This window comes from Phalangium opilio, unplaced genomic scaffold (assembly GCF_054372755.1).
Source record: "Phalangium opilio isolate 3A_F unplaced genomic scaffold, DU_Popi_V2 ptg000009l_1, whole genome shotgun sequence".
Classification (NCBI taxonomy): domain Eukaryota; kingdom Metazoa; phylum Arthropoda; class Arachnida; order Opiliones; family Phalangiidae; genus Phalangium; species Phalangium opilio.
This window is the reverse complement of record NW_028324146.1, coordinates 481,067-503,858: the sequence shown is the minus strand read 5'-3', so window position 1 is coordinate 503,858 and position 22,792 is coordinate 481,067. Positions and strand designations below refer to the sequence as shown.

Genomic DNA, 22,792 nt, shown 5'->3' with positions numbered 1-22,792 from the left:
TAATTTTACTCTATGCTCTGGATATTACAGTGAAAATTTGACTTATCTTGTCTAATAAATATCCTTCAGTCTAATCCAATATTTCCCTTTTAATTTCCATGCCACCATGAAGGGATATTTAAAAAGACAAAGCTTGGAAAAATATACTTTTACCGAAATTTTTATTTTGACTCCAATAATTTTACTCCACAAAAAAATGGCAATGGAAATAGACGAAAAACATTTTAAAAATTTCGTACTTTTTTTAATCTTGTCAAAAATTACTCATGTCAAGCCAATAAAAAAACAAATTTTTTGGGTTCCTAATTCGTGAACAGTAGGCATAATTTTTTAAAAAACCTTAAAGTAGATTATTTTAACCAATTTTTTAAACCGTAAAAAACATTGCCTTAAATCTTCCTTAAAATATTTGGGATAAAATTATCGTTATAACCGTTTCCTCTGCTGCGCTGAACAGTTTAGTTGAAATTGGTTAAATATTTTATTTTGTACGGAACAAATGAGTTTTACTTTACGTGTCGTTTTATTATGCATAACATTTGCTTTGATAACGTCGTCGTCTGTCTTTCACTTGAATTTCATTAAAGATGCAAATGGGAACACCGTCGTCGAAGTGGAAAATGGCAATAAATTCACCACTGACCAACTAATGGTAAGTTTACGTTTAAGCTTGTAGTTTTTGTGCCAATGTACGGAAAACAAAAGCTTACGTAATCTCGCTATGGGTTCAGGGGAACCTGTTAAAAGTATTTGCTTTGTTTCCCGTTGAAGAAGATTAGGGCTTAGTATTGCATTTTGTTAATTGCTCCAAGAAGCGATATCTAGTTCATTAGGGAGAAGGTATAAATTCGTCATATTTCCAGCTTTATCTCCAGTCCGAACATAATTCCGGAGTTAATCCCCGCCTCTAAATTACAACCAGTATCTCATAGGTTCTTGAGAACTTACGTCTGCGCGACGCGAATGACGAAAATAACGTATTTTCCGACAGAGGAGAGGCGAAATTTCCCGGCCTCCTTTTACGCCCCCCCCTTATATTTTGAAAGGGGGACTGGGACTAGGCATGTTAAACCTTCTCCCTAGTAAACTAGATATCGCTTCTTGGTAGCTCTTAAACCGTGTTACCTCCTACGGTGACCAACCATGGAACCCATCTCTAATCTAGATTTAATATTGAAGAAAAAAAGCTACCCTTAAAAAATTAAACCGCTTAGATACAGAGACTAGAAACGTTTTTACTGTGTTAAATGAAATTAAAGGTTAATTCAATTTAATGAGGTAGGCCTATTGGTTATTTTTTTTCTCTTCAAACTAAAGCTAGTTTCTTTAAAATCGGGTAATATTTTACCTAGATGCAAAATGTTTGAAATAATTTTGAAACCCGTGTCACACAAAATTCGCGGAAAAAATTTTAAATTTAAACTTTCTTCATCTGCGTCATAATTACGTAAGAGGTTGGCTCACGCGCCAACTCTCTCGCGCTTCAATAAGCCTTTTTTAGTCCCATATTTAAAATAATTAGCCGGGGGAAAAGTAGAGATGGAAAGCGTTTTTCCGTCCATTGTTTCTTCACGTGTAACTGGTGAAACGTCATTTTCAATATTTCATATTTTTAGTTTCGAACGGGATCTAGCAATAGCGCATGCCAAAGCTTTGCTTCTTGTCCACTTTTAACCTCCTACGTCACAAAAAGCTAGCACGAACTTCCGGTAGATTTTTTGGGCGGGGGCAGGCAGAATTTCCTTGCGCACAAGTTTATAAGATACGTTCCATAAGTATGACACTACCTATACTTCATAATGCTAGAAACTTACAGCTCGAGCAAGTTCGAGAGCGATTTTGCTGTCCATCTTCCTATTTAGTCTGTACTAAGCCTTTGACAGCGCCTCAGCAGGCGTCGCTTTAGGAGAATCTATGACCTACGTCACTTCATGACAAGATTCAGTTTGTAACCAGTGACAAACTTATGGAACATATCTTATAAACCTTTGCTTTGATTTGATTTGTAGAAGATAAAATTTTTAAATTAAAGAAAAGTTAGGTATAAATGTATTTATACGAACTAAATAATAGACATTTTTTTAAAGGAGTTTTTAAAAATTTTACTATTGAAAGAAGAATTATATCAGAAGGGAATAAGAGAGAAGGGACACACTTTATATCTCCATAATGCTTTACACTCGTAACAACAGTCTTACTAACCTCAAATGGCTATCTAACTTCTGTCCTAGCTGTGACGTCACATAAGAGGGTGACGTCTCGGTTGACGAATAAAAAGTAGTTTTGTTTACAACTTTACATTGAAGGAGATAAAAATGGCCGAATTTCATGTTGATAAACGAAATCAAGCTGCGCAATTAATTTAGATGAACGGGAATTGAGAACATACCAAAATCAGATAATTTGAAGGTAATAAATAGATGAAAACTAATTATTCTGAATTAATATTAAAAAATACAAATTATTTTCAATAAAATACATACTTGAGGTTATAATTACACAAGAACGAAACATGGACAGCCCTAAGCCTTTGGAGAATGAAAATCTAGCAGACAAATAGGCCGCCTGATACCGCGGAGAACTTAAAGAACTATTTTTGCAGTAAATTGGTTAAAAGCTGTGTACTTGCGCAAAGTTTTCGCGGTTTTCTTGAGGTTGGTCGGACTCTCGTTACCAAAGCAGGCTCTAATGTCTCCCTTCTCTCTTATTCCCTTCTGATTATATGTAAAGGAACAGAGTAATATGAAACTCCTAAGTTTATTATTAAGATGGGCGCAACATTATAAGACTGTTTATTGAAAATTTTGATATTAACATGACTCTTGCGTTAACTTTTAAACACTTTAATTTTTAGAATGGAAAAAAAATTCACTTGATCTGCGAGGACGGGAATGGGAATATGGTTCCTTCCAAGAAGATGAAAAATGTTAACATCAAACTATGGGTTACAAAGTTAAAAACTGGCTACGGTGCAATCAACGTATCAGTCAACGTTTCAAAAAGGATAACACCGAAAGGTATTTCGTGTCATGAACCAAAATACAATAGCTTCTATTAACGATTTTGAGTCTAAAATGTCATTTCTATAACATTTTGCTCTAAGGGGTACCGTTTTCAAATTATGATTGGACTACTTACTTTACGGATGACCCTAGTAATTAAATTATCACTGTCTTTCAATGTATTAGTTGCATTTAAGGGGCTATCCTTAAAACACTATAATCAAAAGGTGGGGTGGTGAAGTGGTTAGCACTATCGCCTCGCAGCAAGAGGGTCCCGGGTTCGATCCCGGACTGTGGCACCGGGTGAAAAAATGGGAAAAAAACCCTTCTGTGTTGAGTTAGCAAGTTCTCTCCCCGCTTGTTAAAGGAGTTTCTCCTTTTCATCAAAACCTTCTGAGGTTAATGGCAATAGTTAGTAAATGGTGCTGTCGGTTGGTTGTGGCATAGGGGCTAGCCCCCTGCACCCCTCTATGCATTGAAATCGTGATCCATTGAAATATAGCCCACAGGGTGTTATGGACACGAAATAAAGCTAGATTATTATTATAACGTGCTTAGGAGTCCTTTGTGGCAATTATCAGACACTTTTCGACTCAAAATCGCCGGTAGAACCCGTGCACTTCACTTCGATCTTACCAAACTTTAGAAACGCCGTGTATATAAGTATTATCATAAGTTACGTTCTACAAGTTTGTAACTGGTTACTGAGAGCTTGTCATAAAGTGACGTAGGTCAAAGATTCTGGTAAAACGACGCCTGGTGAGGCGCTGTCAACCGCTTAGCAATGCAGACTAAATAGGTAGATGAAAGTCCTGCAAAATTAAGCGAGTGTAGTCAATTCTCGAACTAGCTCGAGCTGTAAGTCTCTCAGTAGCGTTACGAAGTATAGCATAGGTAGTGTCATACTTAAGGATCATATCTTATAAACTTATGGTGTTTATTATGAAACGGTTTTTTCACAGGAAAACGCCAAATTGAATCTTACTCCGGGTATCTTGTGGATAATCGTAATTCGAGACGCTCTCCTGTTGGTGGAAGTATTACCCTAAAATGCCAAAACAAGAAGCCAGAAAACGCAAAATTCAAACGATGGGCATGGCTAATACCTTCCAAAAAGAACGTAAGAACTGTTCCTACTAACGAGTGACTAACTCGGCAAGACAATCATCTTTAACGATAAAAATTATTACATTATGAGGAAATGTTAGTTTTATGCACATTGGGTCAGTACAAAGGGTAAAAAAGTCTTGTGTTTGACCACAAGACTTGTGTGGATCCATGGCTTCAAGTAATGACTTTAGTGCGGGACTGGTAACCTTGAATCCCTCTAATGTCATTGGATCCACATACTGAATGGCCTATCTTAAAATTATATTAAACAGACTACTCCTTGGGAAAGTGTTTAGGCCTATATTCAGGATGTATCAAATAGAAATTTGCTAAACGTATCACTGTTTTTAGGGAATTTGAAAATTCCCTAAAAATAGGGAACGAGGCGAAATAGGGCACGACTAAAAACTTCGTTTAGGGTAGAAATAGAACCAATATCATTGAAAATCAAAATCTTGAAATAGTCAGAAATTTTGGACGAGTTTATTATCCAGTGGTAGTTTTTACATAAACTAATAGAGGTCACGCTACTAGGGAGTCAGTTTTAACTGGAATAATCCGGCTGAAGCCCTGTTTTCATGGAAGCTTTAAATTCAGTCATGTATAGACTAACAATGATGACCAAATTGACACAAGTTTCTCTGGCGAAAAACCCGAAATTTTAAATAGAAAAAATTGAATAATCGAAGAAAAGTAAAAGCAAACACACCATTTTTATATTTCAATATTCTTAATGTTTCAAGATTTTCCTTCAAAACTTAATAGCGATGAAAAACTTCAAAGTTTATTCTGGTGCAGACAGTGCGGAATAAAAAATCTCTTGTTGTAAAAAGTAACAAAATACATATCTTTCGCAGTTACAATTCGCTAAAGCCTTATCACGTGACCCCTGCTTCTAGCTTATCACTAAGCGGAACGGTACAAATATTTGTCTCAGCCATATAGGAGTTTGCGTCATTTTCTGGCTCTAGTCTCTTAAGTATGGTTTTCACTTGACCGAAAAAAAGTACTTGCGGCTGGACATCAAACGTCACATTTGATTTTTCGTTGTCGCCCAGCGTTAGTGTTTTCACTTTGACACAAGTTCCCGAACAGGACCGGATTAAGCAATTTTGCAAGGGGGCCGAGATAATGTGCGCCCCCTTAAGTCGGAAAAAAAGGAACAGCAAATCTTGCTAAGGGGGAATAGCTCAATGCGCCCCGAAGTAGCCTTGCACCTGGGGGCCAGTACCCCTTGGCCCCCACCTTTTAATCCGGCTGGCCCTGACTATAACATACTCAAATGACATCTCCCTATCTCTAGTAGAACCAGAGTTATGAGCCTCCATATTTGGGTGTAATGCTATTCCTATGGAGGGTATGTTTATGAACACTTTGCTTAATTACTCGGCCCCATTTTACTCGATCCACGACTGCAGGGCCGTCCTAAGGCGACATGGGGGCCTAGGGCTAATAATTTCAGGAACATAAAAAAATAAATATTCAGTTGTAAAAGACTAGAGACAGCATAATATATTAAAAAGGCAATTTCAAGTCGTTAAAAATATACAAATTCCTTGCAGAAGAGCGTCCATGTTGTTTGAATACAGTAGCGATAAGCTTAAAACATTTTATTTCTAGCCTTTTCATGAGTTCTGATTCTGTTTGATTATCACTCTCTTCTGGCTCATGATAGTAGAGTGGGGTTAAAGGGAGGTTGAAGTAGAAAATCAAGTGATTTTCGATCGATTCTTCTTCTAATTATAAGACCAGTCTGCATAGTGAAACATTCAGGAAATACTAGCTCCGAATGATTTTAAAATTCAAATTAGGTTCAGATTTTAAGGATTATTTGAAATAAGCCCCTCTGACCAATCGTATACCGCCCTGCATTTTTATTAACAAAATTCTCGTGGCACGCTCCATGTCTCGCGCCACGATTGTCACGTCGCGCGCCAATTTTATCAAATCTCGAGATAAATTTCATTCGACATGGAGCGTGCCACGAGAATTTCGTTAGTAAAAAGGCAGGACGTTACGCGATTGGTCAAAGGGGCTTATTCAAATTATCCTTAAAATCTGAACCTAATTGTAATTTTAAAATCATTCGGAGCTATTTCCTGGATGTTTCACTATGCAGATCGGTCTTATAATTAGTAGAAGAATCGATAAAAAAATCACTTGATTTTCTACTTCACCCTCCCTTTAATATGATTATATGGGCGATACTTTGGGCGACAATGTTCTCTAACATTTAGCTCTAAGGGTCACAGTTTACCAGACTTTATGATTAGTGTTTTTCGGGAGACCCCTTCATTAAATTATCATTGTCTTTCAGTTTCTTAATGCAATTTAAGGGGTCATATTTAAAACATTCTATTAACTTGCAAATGGTGGCCTTTTGGAGTTTTGGGTGAAATATGGAACATTTTCGACTCAAAATCCGAAATAGAGCCATCCCACTACTCTTAGTCCCACCAGCCTCTTTGGAATAACCTATAATTTAAGCCATCAAATCTCGACTACTTACAGACAACTGCAAAACCTGACAAAAAAACTGGAACAACTCTTCTGTCAACAACGTCAACTGCTGCGACTTCAACTACTGAAGATCCATTTTTTGCATTTCCGCCAGAAGATGATTGGTTTAAGAATGATTGGCCGTTTGAGCCTATGGGCAACCTATTTTCAGAAACAACATCAGAATTAAGCTCGACTGTCTCTGAACAACCCGAAAATACGACCAACAATACTGGAAACTCGAATGATTTAAAAGGGCATCATGAAACACCAGAAATAGCTTCGAAAGTTGATGAAGGACATTCGGTTACTAAAAGCAGCTCGGAGTTACCTGAAAAAACTACGACCAAATTGGGTGGTCTTTACGAGGGTAAAAAAATTCCTGTTCATGATGAGGATGAGAGTTCAGATAACAACCCCACAAAGTTAAATGGAGCAACTACAACGAAACTGCCTGGTTTGTTCACGACTCTACCTAAAACTACAACCCAAACATATCTGACTGAAACCACAACCAAATCGACGAGAAAAATTAATGGTAAATATGATTTTTGCAAGATTTACTTTTATAATTATATTGTTATCCATTATTACGCCCTTGAGACACGGTAAATGATAAGAAAGGGAATTAAAATTGGTAAAAACCCAACTACCATTTTAACCCATAAGGATTGATAAAATAACGACAAAATTATCAGGAAATATCTTCTATTCTTCATATAATTTTTTCTAAAGCTGAAGTTTAAGCTTCCTTATCGTAATTTTGGACTACAAGAAAATGGACAATTTTTCAGTGTTGCATTAGATAGCCCCCAATGGTGTTGATCCGGCACTTCGCTGTGGTCAAATTGGAATGCGAATCGCGACTGTGCAAACATTCAAACAAATCTATTTTTGATAGATATATTAAAGGCTAGCTTTTACCCGCGGCGTCACTCGCGTGTAATAAGAACTTCCATCAAAATGATATAAAGAATGGGTAGACTTTACTGATTCGACTAATATTTTTGTAGCGCTGCACCCTAGGAGCGAAGGCACTCGGCGTTGCCCGTCAGCCCGTCTGGTCATTTGTTTTATTAATTTTCATGCGGACATTATTCCATAAGAAAGGTTTTTAAGTTTTTGGCCGCCATTTAAAAACATGGCTACAAATCAAACCCAAAATGCCATTCAGCCCGTCTATGGGTTAAAGGAAACCAGTGTACTAAATATTTGCGAAATTGGTTGAAACGCGCGGACTTTGTTGCATAGAGAAGTTTTTACACTTCTGGGCGCCATTTTTTAAGATGGCTGCGGATTGGGGGGGAATCTTTCTTAGTACGCGCCTACTACTTATGAGTAAAGTTCCTGCAAATTGTTAGCCTTCTAGGGCAAGAGGTTTGGGCTGGGCGTTGATTATCTGTCAATCTGTCAGTCAGGACTTTGATTTATATAAATAAAGATGGAATCATCGTTTTTACGTGACATTCTTAATCTGAACAGTTTTTCATAATTAATTTTTTTTAAGTCAATAAATCTAAGCTGCCTGAAACCGGAAGAAAAGATTTGGAAACCGCGGTGTCGATGAAGACCGTTAGATCGAAAGGATTCTCCGGAAATATTATTCCCATTCACGAGGATAACGATGGTCCAAATACTCAAATAGGAAATGCAGAAAACCTAACATTTATTTGCATCTGTCAACGATTCAACGCCGAATGCATCTATAACGACTTAGAAATGTGGTGTCAATGTCCGAATAAATTCGAATTCAAACCTACGTGTTACGTTGGAACGAAATTTCGCTGCGATTGCCCCAAGGGAAAGACTTACGACAATCATGGAAACTGTATTGGTAATATTACACTTTTTACCCATACATCAGATGATTTTCATAATCTGTTTTTACTGTTTTCACTTTTTGTTAACTTGAATTAGAAAAAAGTTTTGAGGAAGTTTACGTTCAACTATAATAACAGGGTTGCCATGGGTCGGGGAAAACGTAGAAAAGTCAAGGAGATAAGAAAATGGGCCGAAAAGGTCAGGGGAAAGTCAGGGAATTTAATTTTAGTTGGTAAAATTTCTGGGGATAAATCTTTATTGATAGAGTGATGAAAGTTTCTCCTCATCCTCTCTTAACCCTCTCTTAACACAGAAAACTCTAAAGCAATACTTAAAAATGCTGTCTAGAATTGTTTTTATAAAGTAAATAGTCTCTAAAAAATCTCTTAGACTGTTATTTATAGTTAAAATGATTCTTATTCATTATGGTGCAACAAATACATTGGAAAACTTAATGTAGAGAGTTTATTTAATTATAAGCGCTTAAAACGTGCTGTAAACATTTACACTTTCGGCCTAAAACGTCAGGGAAAACATGGAAAAGTCAGGGAATTTGGTTCTGAAATTCCGTGGCAACCCTGAATAAGTCGGCTGTAGTTTGAAGGTTTATCTGCTACGAATTGAGTCTAATCGCACTGTGTTAAAGTTTGGGTTACGGAATTTTCATCAAACGATATTTAATAATATAACCACAAAACCAGGGAAGCAAGTGCCTTAGAGTCTTGCACTATGCAGCTGTTTACAAATTACCTAATATGGGCAAGGAGGGTGCGAATTTGAATTAATGTTATGGGAGTGAGAGGGTCGTGGAAAATTTTACTTAACAATTCATATTTTGACACAACAACCTCTTAGTATATTTTAAGTAATGTTTTTACTTTTCCATTACCAAAAATGACTGCTATATTAGTCTTGAAGAAGGATTCTCTATTGGTCAACTTATTTCAACAATTTATGCACGCTTTAGAGGAAAATAGACGAGACGATAGAAGAGCTTTACAGCCTCAAAATGCTTGTATACTAGGGTCTGCTGTCTATGTTTTGTAGAAACGGGGTGCTATTTGTTACCAGGGCCCCTATGGTAACCTAGCTTAAGAACCAAATGCTAGGCAATTAAAATTTTTAAAAGGATTTAAATGGTTGATGGTTGCATTCATTGACAAACATCTTTAGCGTGCTATTTGTTATAACCAGTTTTTTCGTTGCGCGCGGCTAAACGCACCATCGTGCCGTCAAAAAAAAGCTAATCCGCATCTTAGAACAATATCATGAATCTTCATTAAGTTTTTCATTCACAGCATAATTTATCCGTTGCAATTAACGAAATTCTGCTAATTATTTAATTTTGCGTTTTTCCTTTCACTTTCAAGAAAACGTTTGCAGAACTAGAGGCAGAAAAGAATGTTCACAATTAAACGCTCGATGTCGTTTGAATCGCGAGGATCCGACCAAATTCGAATGTTTATGTCGGAAAGGAAATTTCATGAGACAGAATGGAACGTGCATTCCACTCAAGGATACCAACGTCAAAGTCTATGACGGAAATCAAACTGTTCATCAAGGTAAATGTTCCTATGAAAATGGATTAAATGTTGTGGTCCCGTTACCAGAGTTATTCATCCCAGGGGGTGTAGAGCTGTTTATTTTTACCAGAAGTAAGATGAGACTAGAAGTGAAGGGCTCTAGCATTGATAGTAGATCCTGGCACTAGTGAACAAATTTGAGGATTTTATGCCACCGCTTCCATCGCGCCTACACTACAGAGAAAAAAATTGGTCGAGTTCCAAAAAGATTTCCTACCCCCTTCCCCTCAACCTAAATCCGCGGAACACGGACGCGGCTCCTTGAATCTAGTTCGGCCGTCTACCACCGCGAGCGTCTCACCTATTGGAGAGGGAAAATTCAGAAACCGCTACTAGAGGGCCAACCGTTCTTGTGTTATCAAGAATATTCACTTTCGCCAAGTGTAGAATTTGGTTAGCTCAGTACTTCTGCAGTCTCATCTCACTTCTGTTTTTACTGGTAGCAGTGACCAGGGCAGACGGCGCACAGTAATGGCCGAATTTCATATTATTTCTTTCGGATTAGGCTTAACTCTTGAAAGCTATGATGAAATTTAGAATTAACGAACTGTGCTGCACTGTGTCTAGAGTGGTTCATGTTGATGTAAAATTTTCTTGGTTGGGTTTTTCATGGATCTTCTCAAAGAGGGTGTAAAGAGGGGAGTATTCTCGCTATGAAAGTTTCCCTCAAGCTTCCGGTGTGCGCGCGCGTATCTTTATCTGCCTTCTTATTGGTTGAAATACGGTGAACCGGATAATAGGAAGAAAATATAACAAATTGATAAATAAAATGCCTTGCCAAAGTTGCTAGCTTCAACTCCCTCTCTTTAGTGCCTTTTTGATCTTCTATCCAGGGTGTGTGGCTGAAGTTTAGTTTATGCTTTTGGTCAGAGTTTAGAGCGCAATAGACCCAACCATGAAATCTTTTGAATTTTTAAAACGGCTCAGATCTCGTTCTCGGGTTTTGAGGTGAGAAAGGGATAACCTGATTGGCTTGATTTTGCCATGCGCAGAACCCGTTTTCCCTCAAGGGTCAGACTCTAAACCAATCAAAAAATAAGTGATTTATTTTCGTCGCTCAACGACAGATGGTTCTATAGTCAATTTTGTTAGTCACGTGATCCCATCCCTTAGATGGAGGCTAGACCAAGCCTACTTGTTTATTTGTTGGTTGGGTCTATTGTTTTTGACATTTTAGCCCAACGACAAACTTAAATTACTTGTGGTTAGAGTGCTTTAAGGTTTATGCTCAAAAATCTAACTCAAAATTTAACAAAAAATTTTATAGGTCAGACGGTGTTTTTCCGTTGTAGAGACGAGGGCAATACGCGACTTCCGGTACATTGGAGACGTCCTGGCAATCTGACTCTTTCAAAATTTTCCATAATGGAAAAATCCGGCACCCTGGTCATTCGGTATTCGCAACCCAGCGACAGTGGCGCCTATTACTGCTACGCCGGTCTAAAGTACTCAAGAAGGGTCCCTCACAAAATAGCCAGGGTCAAAGTTATTCCACGTATGTAAAACCATCAGTTACTTAACTTCATAAGATATGTTCCATAATTTTGTCACTGGTTACTGAGAATTTGTCATGGAGTGAGTGAGCTAGGTCATAAATTCTTGTAAAGCGACGCCTGGTGAGGCGCTGTCAAATGCTTAGTACAGACTAAATAGGAAGATGGACTGCAAAACAGCGTGTAGTCAATTCTCGCTAGTCCTTCTCGAATTAGCTTCCAGTAAGTCTCTAGCATTATGAAGCATGCGTAGTGTCATATTTATGGAACCTATCTTATAAACTTTTGCTAAGACTGACATTTCTTCATAATCTGTAACCCACAACGCGTTTCTGAATGGGTAATATATTGTCACAATATTAATTAACGAAAGTGACCTAAGACCATTAACAAATTGTAATTTTTGAGCCTATCGCTGCCTTACATATCAGTAGCGCAAACATACTTGTAAATATTTTGTTGTTTAAAATAGACCCGTGTACGAAAAACCAGTTCGAATGCGGCACCACGAAACAGTGTATTGACCAACGAAGTGTTTGCGACGGTCTAATGCATTGCGATGATAATTCGGATGAAATAGATTGCAAGTGGAACCAAGGTGAGGAACAAAGCTATTGCTATTCTCTTTGATTGTTTTCCTCAATCTGGACACTCGGTCATTTTGTAACCTCGCCACTTGACCCATCTCCTTAATCTCTCACATGAAAATTTGTATTCATTTCAGAGAACAATAGTGATGTTGAAATTGAAATTGAAGTTGATGAAGGATTTATGACTGTAATTCAAGGTATGGACACTTAAGCCTATGACATCAATTTCAGAACCTATTCAAATTGTGCTACAATCTTGCATATAGTGTTATCAAGAAGCGATATCTAGCTTATTAGAGAGAAGGAATAAGATGCCTAAGTATTCGCGCCCCATAGTCCCAGTCCCCCTTTCAAAATACAAGGGGAGACTAAAAAGGAGGCCGGGCTATTTCGCTTCCTCTATTCAGTTGGAAAATACAAGTAATTTTCGTCATTCGCGTCGCGCTGACGTGAGCTTTCAAGAACCAGTGAGATGCTGGCTGGTTGTAATTTAGAGGCGGAGATTAACTCCGGACGTACGTTTGGACTGGAGAAAAAGCTAGAAATGTGGGGAATTTATATCTTCTCCCTAGAAAACTAGATATCGCTTCTTGGTGTTATGGAAAAGGCCTACGTTTTAAAACCAAAGCACGCTGACATATTTGCTCGTATTCTCCGGTGAATTATAACTGGATTTATACTGTTCACGGGAGTATATTTCAATTGGCAAGCTTGCTTATGGTTTTATTTCACCTCGCACAATACCTACTTTAGTTTGAATCGAGTAGTTCCCGTTCAAGTTTGGTTACAAGTGCCTTTTTACGTTCAAACATATTGCTAAGCTACCCGGTGTTGTGCCAGGGAGGAGGAATGTTGTAAAGGAGTGGTCTACGCACGTTGTAAAAAGAGAGAGAATTCTCGCAGATTCCGGGTTAGAGCTCTGAGACCTAACCGAGGCTCTTTTTTTTCAGGCGCATGCGCGATTTTTTTCTCCGGACCCGTCGGCCTCTAAAATTTACTCTCGCGTGAGTCGCGACGGCGCGAGTCGCGACGGCTTAGAAATTTGAAACTTGGTTTTTTCTCTCTCTAACGTCAGTGATGACGTACTGGCGCACCGTACCGCGCGTAGCTACTTATCGGCCTCGGGTAGTTCTCTCTCCAGACCGCTAAATGGAGACCTCTCCGTAATACCTTTGGCCACTCCTCTACATCCCTCCTCCCTGGTTGTACGTAGTGCCTTAGTGACTGGAAACTGAGATGAATTTCCCGTGTTATGAGAACACCAAGCACTAAATTGAATCAACGTTTTTTTTTACAGCTTTTAAATTCAATAAAACTATGCCTAAATAGGGGTTATTGTTAATGGGAGAATGAAATGGTCAGACTGCCATTTTTAAACAATTTAAGGCTCTTTCAGACGATCCAACTTTTTGACTCAGCTTGATGGGTCAACTCGAGTTGAATCAACTAGTTGGATCGTGTGAATAGACGCTGGATAAGTTGAGTCACCAAAAAAGTTGGCTAGGATAAATTGGATCAGTGATCCAAATTTTTGCTGACTCAACTTTTTAATTTCATTTCTCCAGCCAATCAAACTGAATTAGAAAAAATGCCTTTTTCGCGGGTTATTTCGTAAGTGCCAAGGTAGGTGGCGCTTAAAAAGTTCCATTTGGCGGTAAAAGTTTAGTCGTGTGAAAAGGATGGATTTATTTCACTTTTCCCTTCAAAAGTTGGGCAAGTTGATACAACTTTTTGGCCCATCGAGCCGAGTCAAAAAGTTGGATCGTGTGAAAGCGCCTTATACTGATAAAATAACATCGAAATCGATAATAAAACTTAGCAAATCATTTCCCTTATTTTCATGTAATTTGTCAAATTTTGATAATTTGACTTTGAAGTCTAAGATAGTTTTTATAATAAAAACCAGGGTAATGCGAATAACCAATGAGCGACTGGCATCTCATGTGCTTTGTTGCACGATTAAAAGCGCGCCCTTAGCTAAAGGTTTCTCTTCGTTAATTGGTTGTCTGATCATTTAATTCTCCTTTTAAAGCTAAATTGTTACGTATTTAGAATAGGAAATTCTTTTCGGGAGTTTATGTTTAGCGACTCTAGGACCAATATTGAGCAGAGCTGAACCATACCACTTTTAATGAACATTCTCCTGTAGATACGACGTGATGCGTCAAATTTCTTAAAAGGAATGCGAATTTACAATTTGATATCCTATTTTACCACGGAATTGGTATTATGTTACACTTTCGAGTATCTACTTTCAAAAGAAATATCAAGTTTTTAATATAATTGAACCAAAGTTTATATTTTTAAAATCCATTGGAAAATCACGAAAACTCAGTTTCGATATATAAATAATTTCGAGTCTTGTCGAGCTTGTTCGCTCGATTGATGACATCACTATGACGTCAGGGGGGAAAAAAGCGCGGGAATCCGATACGCGTCTCGAGCTTCTCGCCAGTCTAAACTCTGGGTCTGATAGCGGAGAGTGTGACACCATCTCACGTGAAAAATATATCAGTGACGTCAGCGTACGGGAAACGTTTTAGCCTTTCATAAAAAGTGGATTTCAAATAATTTAATTTGAAGAATTTTCAAATGCATATTGTGGCCAAATAAGCAGAAATCGGAGAATTAAAAGCTTGATATTTTTGAATTCACAGTAATTAATTCCATCTTTTGTTATATAAATCGGAGGTTTTTCAAACGAAGCTTCTCATTCCCTTTAACGAATTGTGAATGAGCATAAATAAGGAACGTATAAACATAGCACTTTCTCAAAGTACATTAATTATCTCGTATCTTTCATTTAATTTAGGAAATGATGTCCGTGTGTTCTGCCGTGATAAAGGTCCGAGGAAACTTCCGGTGGAATGGTTTCGCACTAATGACCAACCACTACCATTAAGGTCGAGTGTTAGTGATGGTCATTTGCTGCTTAAAAACGTACAGCCCAGAGACAAAGGTTATTACGTGTGTAAAGCAGTTGGTGTCCTTCAACAAGATAGGTGTTGTAAGAAATATGTTCACCTTAGCGTCAGACTATCTTAACGAGTTAGAATATTATTTGCTGTTTTTGTTATGTTAATATATTTAACTATTAAACTTTAATTTGTGTTTTTCAAATTTTCATCGGTCTTTTACTTGGGAACATATTACGAAGTGTTGGAAACAATATTGTTTGAAACTTATACGCTTTCGCTTAAAATTGTACGAAATGACTTATAGTGTTTTTATGACGTCACAATGACGTTTTCTAATGTAGCCGCCTCCATCTCGTGTGTCCAATGTTCTTTCATTTGGTGACTCATTTGTTTCATAATTTGTATTATGGCAATCCAATTATGGGCAAAATGATGTAATTACGATGTTTAATGGAAACACTTGTACAAGCTTCAGTCTGTTACCACTTGACTATTAGTAGAAATTATAACAATAAGCCAGGAGTTTTAATTTCAAAAAAGTTCAAATAAACCATACCTTAAAACTCTGACGCAAATCAATTTAAATTAAGGGTTCAAAGAAGAACCCATACCCTAGAAGTTAATAAGAATAAACAACAATTTCCTAAGAAAACTACTTCCTAACAATACATTAACGTGTAAAATTATGCCAACTTCTAACCGTTAAACGTTATGAGATCTACAGCTAAGTTCTATTTAAAGTTGAATAGAGTTTAAAACATATCGTCACCTGGGTATCGTGGGTAAGTGCAGTACATACGTACGTTCACAATAAACTTATTTTTGGGGCGACGTTATGAAAAATATAAACTAACTTTATCAAACTGTATAAAACCAGAAGGGGATAATAGAAGAAGGATGACACTCTTGTATACTCTTGATACTTTAGTTATTCCCCCAACAATCATCCCGCAAACCTCGTCTTGGTGTGGGACAAAAATCCCCAAGCGCGTCTTGCCAAAGAGTTAAACGCTACTAGAGTAACGATGAGTGAACTATTTATCGCGTATGTGATTAGGTTTAGTAACCTTGCTCCAAATGTTCCGAAGTTGGAAATAATGACGTTACACTTCCCCCGCTTTGTTGTACACTTCTCTCGAAGTATTTTATACTTCTAATAACACTTCATATTTGACTAGGGATATTTTAGAGGGATCTCGAAACTTTCAATAGTCCAAGAAGGTTTTTATATAAGAAGGCATAAGTCGCGAGACTTTACGCTTCTATAAAGTGGGGTGGCGTAGCGGTTAGCGCTTTCGCCTCGCAGCAAGAGTATCCCGGGTTCGATCCCGGACTGTGGCACCGGGTGAAAATCTGGGAGCAAATCCTTCTGCGTAGAGTTTGCAAGTTCTCTCCCCGCTTGTTAAAAGGAGTTTTCCTTCGCGGTCTAACCCGGTTTCTCCTATCCATCAAAACTTGCAGAGGTTAACGGTAATAGTTAGTGTAGGGCGCTGTAGGTTAGCTGTGGCATAGGGGCTAGCCACCACCCCTCTATGCATTGTAAAGGGACCCACCTGTAAACAAGCTTAGTGTAGACACATCCCTTCGTAGACAAAGCTTAGATTATTATTACTGTTACGCCGGTGTCAGTGGACAAGCTAGCCCCACCCCTTTCAAGCCCGTCATTGCTCTGCGCTTTCCTATTGGATCCCGCGCGGATAGGTCATACAGAGTCGAATGACGTATTCCGACGAGGATTGACCATATCCGATGTTTCATTATCGAGACATAACGCGTATCAGTTTGAGCTCTTAATCCATCCCTTAATGGCTTTAAACACGAGGGGGTAGAAGCTCTGGATCTCTGTGTACACCTGAGTTCAAAAGCGTTCAGCTTTGACAGTGCATCGAGGCATCTTATACCTTCTCTCTGAGATACTGATATAACTTCTTGAGTAAAGTTTATTTATTGCGAAGTTTCTTTAAAATATTATATTCAGTTCTTGTTTATCCATGTGGCTTTTCTCAAGAGAAAAATTCCCAGGCAACTCTCTTTCAATATTTTAAAAATACTTGTGATGTCATAAGTAAGAAAACAACAAAATGTGTGAAACGCACTCTACGCGTTTTTCGAGTAAATGTATTTCGGCCCAACGCAACTTGGTCAAAATTTCAGTTGCCAGCAAAACTAATAATAATAATATCTTCACCTTTAGTGGCGCTTACTGAAAAGAGTAACTCATCACCCGTTTTCAGGCAAAGATCTTCTAAACATAGTGATAGGGAACAACTAAAGGGTTCGAAAATTACGGTAAGGAAAATTGTTTTTACCGAGTAAATTACCGTTCTTAGTAATTTCCGAAAATTTAAAAATAAATTATTTTGATCGTTTTTAAACTAAACAATGAAAAATACCACTTGAAAACAGCTATACTTTTATAGCATAGTGTCTTACATTATTTAATCAAGATGGCTCCAGCGAGCCAATATTAAAATTTTGGGCTACAACCGGAGCCTCCGAAATGAACTAGGCCCATGCATGTCAAATTTTATGTGGGGAAATATCCAGTTTGTTAAGGAAAATATTTTCACCATAGATGGCGCATGATTGACCGTTGTGACAGGGGTCTTCCTTAAATTATCGTTGATATTTTAGGGGTCAGTCATAAAATTTTTATGATAGAGCAAAGTTTCATTCTAAAATTAACGTAAATGTCTTTGGTGCTGTTAACTTTTTATTGCATCTTTGGTTAGATTGTATGGATGACAACAAAATTAAGTATTTTATTTTAGAATTGCTATTTTTAATAAAACGAAAAGTTGAAAAATCAGTTTTATTTTCATAATTAATTTCATAACCTTTCTACATAAGATTTACCTTTTTTTTTAACCTTTTCTTTTCGATCAGTTTCAGCATGGTTGTTTAAATAAAATTAGATGTTAAATTATTTCAATTAAAATAATTCAGTAAGAGTAATAAGAACGTATACTTACAATCCGCGACCTTGGCCCAAATACTTAAGCAGTCGACAGGGTCACGGGGTTGAACTTTGTTTATTTTACGGCCGTGTAAGCCCCCCCCCAAGCGGGAAAACACGGCGAACTAAATTAGTTAAAAAAATATTCTCGCTTCGCCACACGCATGGGCCTAGTTCATTTCGGAGGCTCCGCTACAACACGGCTGGAAACTGTTTTTCCGGCGAACCTTGAATGCTAATTCCACATAGTCTAATAATTGGTTATCAATTTTACATCAACTTAATTAGTTCAAAAAAATTATATTTTCCTCAAGTAACATCAGTAAATAGTAACTAAACAAACCAAAATTTCAATTCTTAAATTTACCGCAGTTTAATGAATAATTAAGGTTATGGTTTCAAAATTTTAAAGCGCGCGCCCTGATTCCTATGCCAGCGTTCGCCAAGCAGATCTATTGTGACGTCACACAAGCGAGTTGAAGAAGAGAGATAAAATCCCGAAGCGAGTGCGAGCCCCCTTGCCTGTCTCGCACCGCCGCACCAGAGAGAATTTATAATAGGGAGTAGAAACTGAGGAATATTATGTAGCTGAAAAATGACGTGATCAACAAAACTGGCCAGGTCTACTTCCGGTACTATTTTTTGTGGCCCCTCCCTCTAGGGTGGGTCAAGAATGTTGCGGGAGGGTCTCTAGAGGAGATGGACCCTGCCTTTTTAGGGAAAGGGAAACATCTGACTTAAAATAACTCCAAATGGTGCCAGTCGCACTCGAAATCGCCAACCCTTATTGGGTAATTGTACAAATAACAGTGATTGAGGGCAAACTTTAAAATTAAAGGAGAGCCATGTGACCGGAAATTTACCTGGCCAGTTTTAGCGTCGCAACCTACTTGTTTGAGCTACATTGTATTTAGCACTGTCAAGGGCAAGAGCTTCCACTCCCTATTATAAATTCTCTCTGGCCGCACGCGTAAACACTAAACGCTAAACACTAAACACGAAAGTTGCCGCATAAATCTATTAATTTTGAGCGCCATCTATGATGGACAAGCAAAATTAAAAACAAGTTTTGATGTTTGCAACTCAAAATCCGCTTTCTTCTTCTTATCCATTTTGCGAATTATTGCTATTTCATGTTTTCAGAATAAAACTCTAACCACCACAGCGTTTCCAGCTGACGCAAAGGAACTCGACAACAAAAATAGGCGAGAAATAAAATATTATTTCATTTTCAAATGTTTGCCACGCTTGCAGTTTGACCTTGTATGACTTATACTTGAGAACAGGGTTCATACAACTTTTGGAAAACAAATTTCCCTGAGATTTCCAGGTTTTTCCCCACATACTTCCCTGAATTTACGAGCCTCCAAAGCTTAGTGTAACGCTATTCCTATGGAGGGGGTTGTTTGTTTACGTTTTGCTTAATTACTCGGCCCCTATTTGGATGGGGGACAAATTGAACTCTAACATACTCAAAGGACATCCCCGTATCTCTATAAGAACTGAAGTTACGAGCCTCCAAAGTTTATTGTTAAAAATCAAAAGTAACCTAATAACAATAAATGAGACACTAACATAAAATGACGAAGATATTCCTAAATTACTCGGCCCCTGTTTGTCGTAGCACTAGGTTTTTAGTATCGTAGGATGGGGGACAAATTGGACTATAACCTACTCAAAGGACATCCCCGTGCCTTTAGTAGAACCAGAGTTACGAGCCTCCAAAGTTTAGTGTAGTGCTATTCCTATGGAGCGGGTTGTTTGTTTACGTTTTGCTTAGTTACTCGGCCCTGTTTGTCGCAGTCCTACGTTTTTAGTATGGTTGAGGACTATAACATACTCAAAGGACATCCTCGTATCTCGTTACAGGGTGGGTTAGCTAAACGAGTGCGTTAAAGGGTGGGTTAGCTAAACGAGTGCGTCACAGGGTGGGTTAGCTAAACGAGTGCGTCACAGGGTGGGTTAGCTAAACGAGTGCGTTACAGGGTGGGTTAGCTAAACGAGTGCGTTACAGGGTGGGTTAGCTAAACGAGTGCGTTACAGGGTGGGTTAGCTAAACGAGTGCGTTACAGGGTGGGTTAGCTAAACGAGTGCGTTACAGGGTGGGTTAGCTAAACGAGTGCGTTACAGGGTGGGTTAGCTAAACGAGTGCGTTACAGGGTGGGTTAGCTAAACGAGTGCGTTACAGGGTGGGTTAGCTAAACGAGTGCGTTACAGGGTGGGTTAGCTAAACGAGTGCGTTACAGGGTGGGTTAGCTAAACGAGTGCGTTACAGGGTGGGTTAGCTAAACGAGTGCGTTACAGGGTGGGTTAGCTAAACGAGTGCGTTACAGGGTGGGTTAGCTAAACGAGTGCGTTACAGGGTGGGTTAGCTAAACGAGTGCGACAGGGTGGGTTGTTTGTTTAGGTTTTGCTTAATTACTCGGCCCCTGTTTGTCGTAACCCTAAGTTTTTAGTATGGTTAGATGGGGGACAAATTGTACCATAACATACTCAAAGGACATCTCCGTATCTCTAATATAACCAGCCTGCCTCCAGAGTATAGTGTAATGTTAATCCTATGGAGGGGGGTATGTTTATGAACATTTTGCTTAATTACTCGGCCCCTGTTTGACGCAAATTTCCCTGATTTCCCTGAATTTTACTAGAAATTCGTAATTTCCCTGAGGTTTGTGTCAACTATTTATTTCCCTGATTTTTCCAGGTTTTCCATGTTTTTCAGGTTTTTATGAACCCTGTGAGAAGAAATAGGTTAGCATACGCGGGTAAAGCAAGGTTGCGGATATATGATTGCATATTTCATTTATAAGTGCAAGTAATAAAACTTTATCCTGCCGAAGAAGACTAAAAATTCCAAGGATAATATATCTTCTACTCCTTTTAGTATATTATCTTTGCTCTAAGCAAACAGTCGTGTGTAAACGACATGAGCTCGCTAGGGACTGTGCCATTTTTTATTCTTCGGTTTCAGAAATTCTTTGACGAGCAGTTTCTCAAATTAGGCGCTCATCATCACACTGGAACTAGAACTAGTCTACCAAGTTAACTAAAATATATTTTATTCGCTTAAAATTAATTCCTTTTAATTGACTTTTACGCTTTTAGAACTAATTATATAACGGGGCGATTATCATTTACTGATAAGTAAAGATGCATTTCCGTGAAGGACATTTTCACTTTTTACTATAAAATTTCGATTATAATTTCAATCAGAAGTTTATGACTTCTTATCTTGGGAAGTATTGGACTCTAACCAGATCCGGAACCATCTCTGTTAGCCAACTTCTTATTAGGTCCGATCACCGCGCCACCTACTGCATTTCCCTCATTTTGAATTGGCAGGCTTATTTAAGCGCCAGCAGCGGCCAAGAAACGAAACTTTAAGGCGTGTCCTGTGGTTTGAGGTAACGAATCAGAAACGGTGACAAGAACAGCTGTTAATAAAGTTTGCTAGAAATTCCGGTCAAACTAGTGTGGGGTCCTAGGCCCACGGATTGTAATGGATTTTCAGAGAGTTCTAGACAGACGGCTTTTCAACGATTGGCGCTGAAGAAGTTTTGAACACGACAAATCCCGCCATCTATTGAGGGAAATGGCAGTCGTATACGAGCTAAAGTCTCCACCTAAGGTTAAGGGAGAATGGGCCTTGTTCAAAATAAAGGAATCGGTGATTCTATCTCTCAAACTGTCCATATGGAGGTGATGGTTAACATAGGAGTTTATTAGCAACGCGGCCATATCAGGCCATCTCGGAAGAACATAAACGCGTTTTCCGATACCAGAAGTGAGATGAGATTAGAAGTGAAGGGCTCTAGCTTGATAGTAGATCCTGGCACTAGTGAACAAATTTGAGGATTTTATGCCACCGCTTCCATCGCTGCGCCTACACTAGAGAGAAGAAAATTGGTCGAGTTCCAAAAACATTTCCTACCCCCTTCCCCTCAACCTAAAGCGGCGGAACACGGACGCGGCTCCTTGAATCTAGTTCGGCCGTCTACCACCGCGAGTGTCTGACGTTTTGGAGGGAAAATTCAGAAACGGCTACCTGAGGGCCAACCGTTGGTGTGTTATCAACAATATTCACTTTCGCCGAGTGAAGAATTTGGTTAGCTCAGTACTTCTGGTCTCATCTCACTTCTGCCGATACCCAGCTCTTTGGCCGCCAAGATGCCCATTATTGATACCGAAAATAAATCCGAAAAACAACTAGCTATAAAATTATATGAAAACGATAAAAAAGGTGGTAAAAAGGAAAAGTTAAAGCTCGTATCAAAGGAAGTACTCCTTGTTATGGTCGAAGATTTGTAGAGCACGTGACTACATCGTAACGCAATGGATCAGTTGCTTCCTCAAGAGATTTGTATCTATGCACGCTTTTCATTGTAGAACTTCAAAGCGCACACTATTTTAAAGAAACCTAACTTAAAGTGTTAGTGCCACGTTTTTTGAAAAGTGGCTAATTTTCGTTTTAAAATATCAATTGGCTTATAATAACAGTAGATCCAAAGTAAAAAGTCTTATAGAAATTTATTCATTTTTTAATATGAAAAAGAAAATTGATATTTCACATACCTCATTTAAACGGAATTATAAATATACCCCTGGTGACGTCATAAGAGGTTGACCAGCGCGAGACAGATTTCATTACGAGAGCTAAGCCTAGTTTTTAAACATCGCGCGCGTCAAATTCGATCACTTTGAAAGCACCACCTTTCGTGACGTCACCAGGGGTTTATGGAGTATTCAACTGTCAAAATAGTTTGAAAAAATTCTGCGAGTAGGTTCCGAAAGCCGGGGTTTTAATAATATTTGAAAAATTA

At 38.4% G+C, this 22,792-nt stretch overlaps 1 protein-coding gene across 1 annotated transcript; it reads left to right on the top strand.

The window, feature by feature from the left end:
• The first annotated feature begins 477 nt into the window (after positions 1-477).
• On the top strand, positions 478-15,218 carry LOC149712172 (uncharacterized). The gene is made up of 10 exons (XM_089849343.1): positions 478-652; positions 2,855-3,017; positions 3,965-4,122; positions 6,624-7,149; positions 8,119-8,445; positions 9,803-9,994; positions 11,283-11,510; positions 11,981-12,106; positions 12,233-12,295; positions 14,911-15,218. The coding sequence occupies exons 1-10, from the start codon at positions 500-502 to the stop codon at positions 15,141-15,143; spliced, it is 2,169 nt and encodes a 722-aa protein (XP_089705469.1). The 5' UTR covers positions 478-499; the 3' UTR covers positions 15,144-15,218.
• The last annotated feature ends 7,574 nt before the right edge of the window (positions 15,219-22,792 follow it).

Bases quoted from the DNA above. Each gene is read 5' to 3' on its own strand.
- LOC149712172 (XM_089849343.1), top strand. From the start codon at position 500: ATGAGTTTTACTTTACGTGTCGTTTTATTATGCATAACATTTGCTTTG. The intron at 7,150-8,118 runs GTAAATATGATT...ATTTTTTTTAAG, and splicing joins ATCGACGAGAAAAATTAATG to TCAATAAATCTAAGCTGCCT. The intron at 9,995-11,282 runs GTAAATGTTCCT...AAAATTTTATAG, and splicing joins AAATCAAACTGTTCATCAAG to GTCAGACGGTGTTTTTCCGT.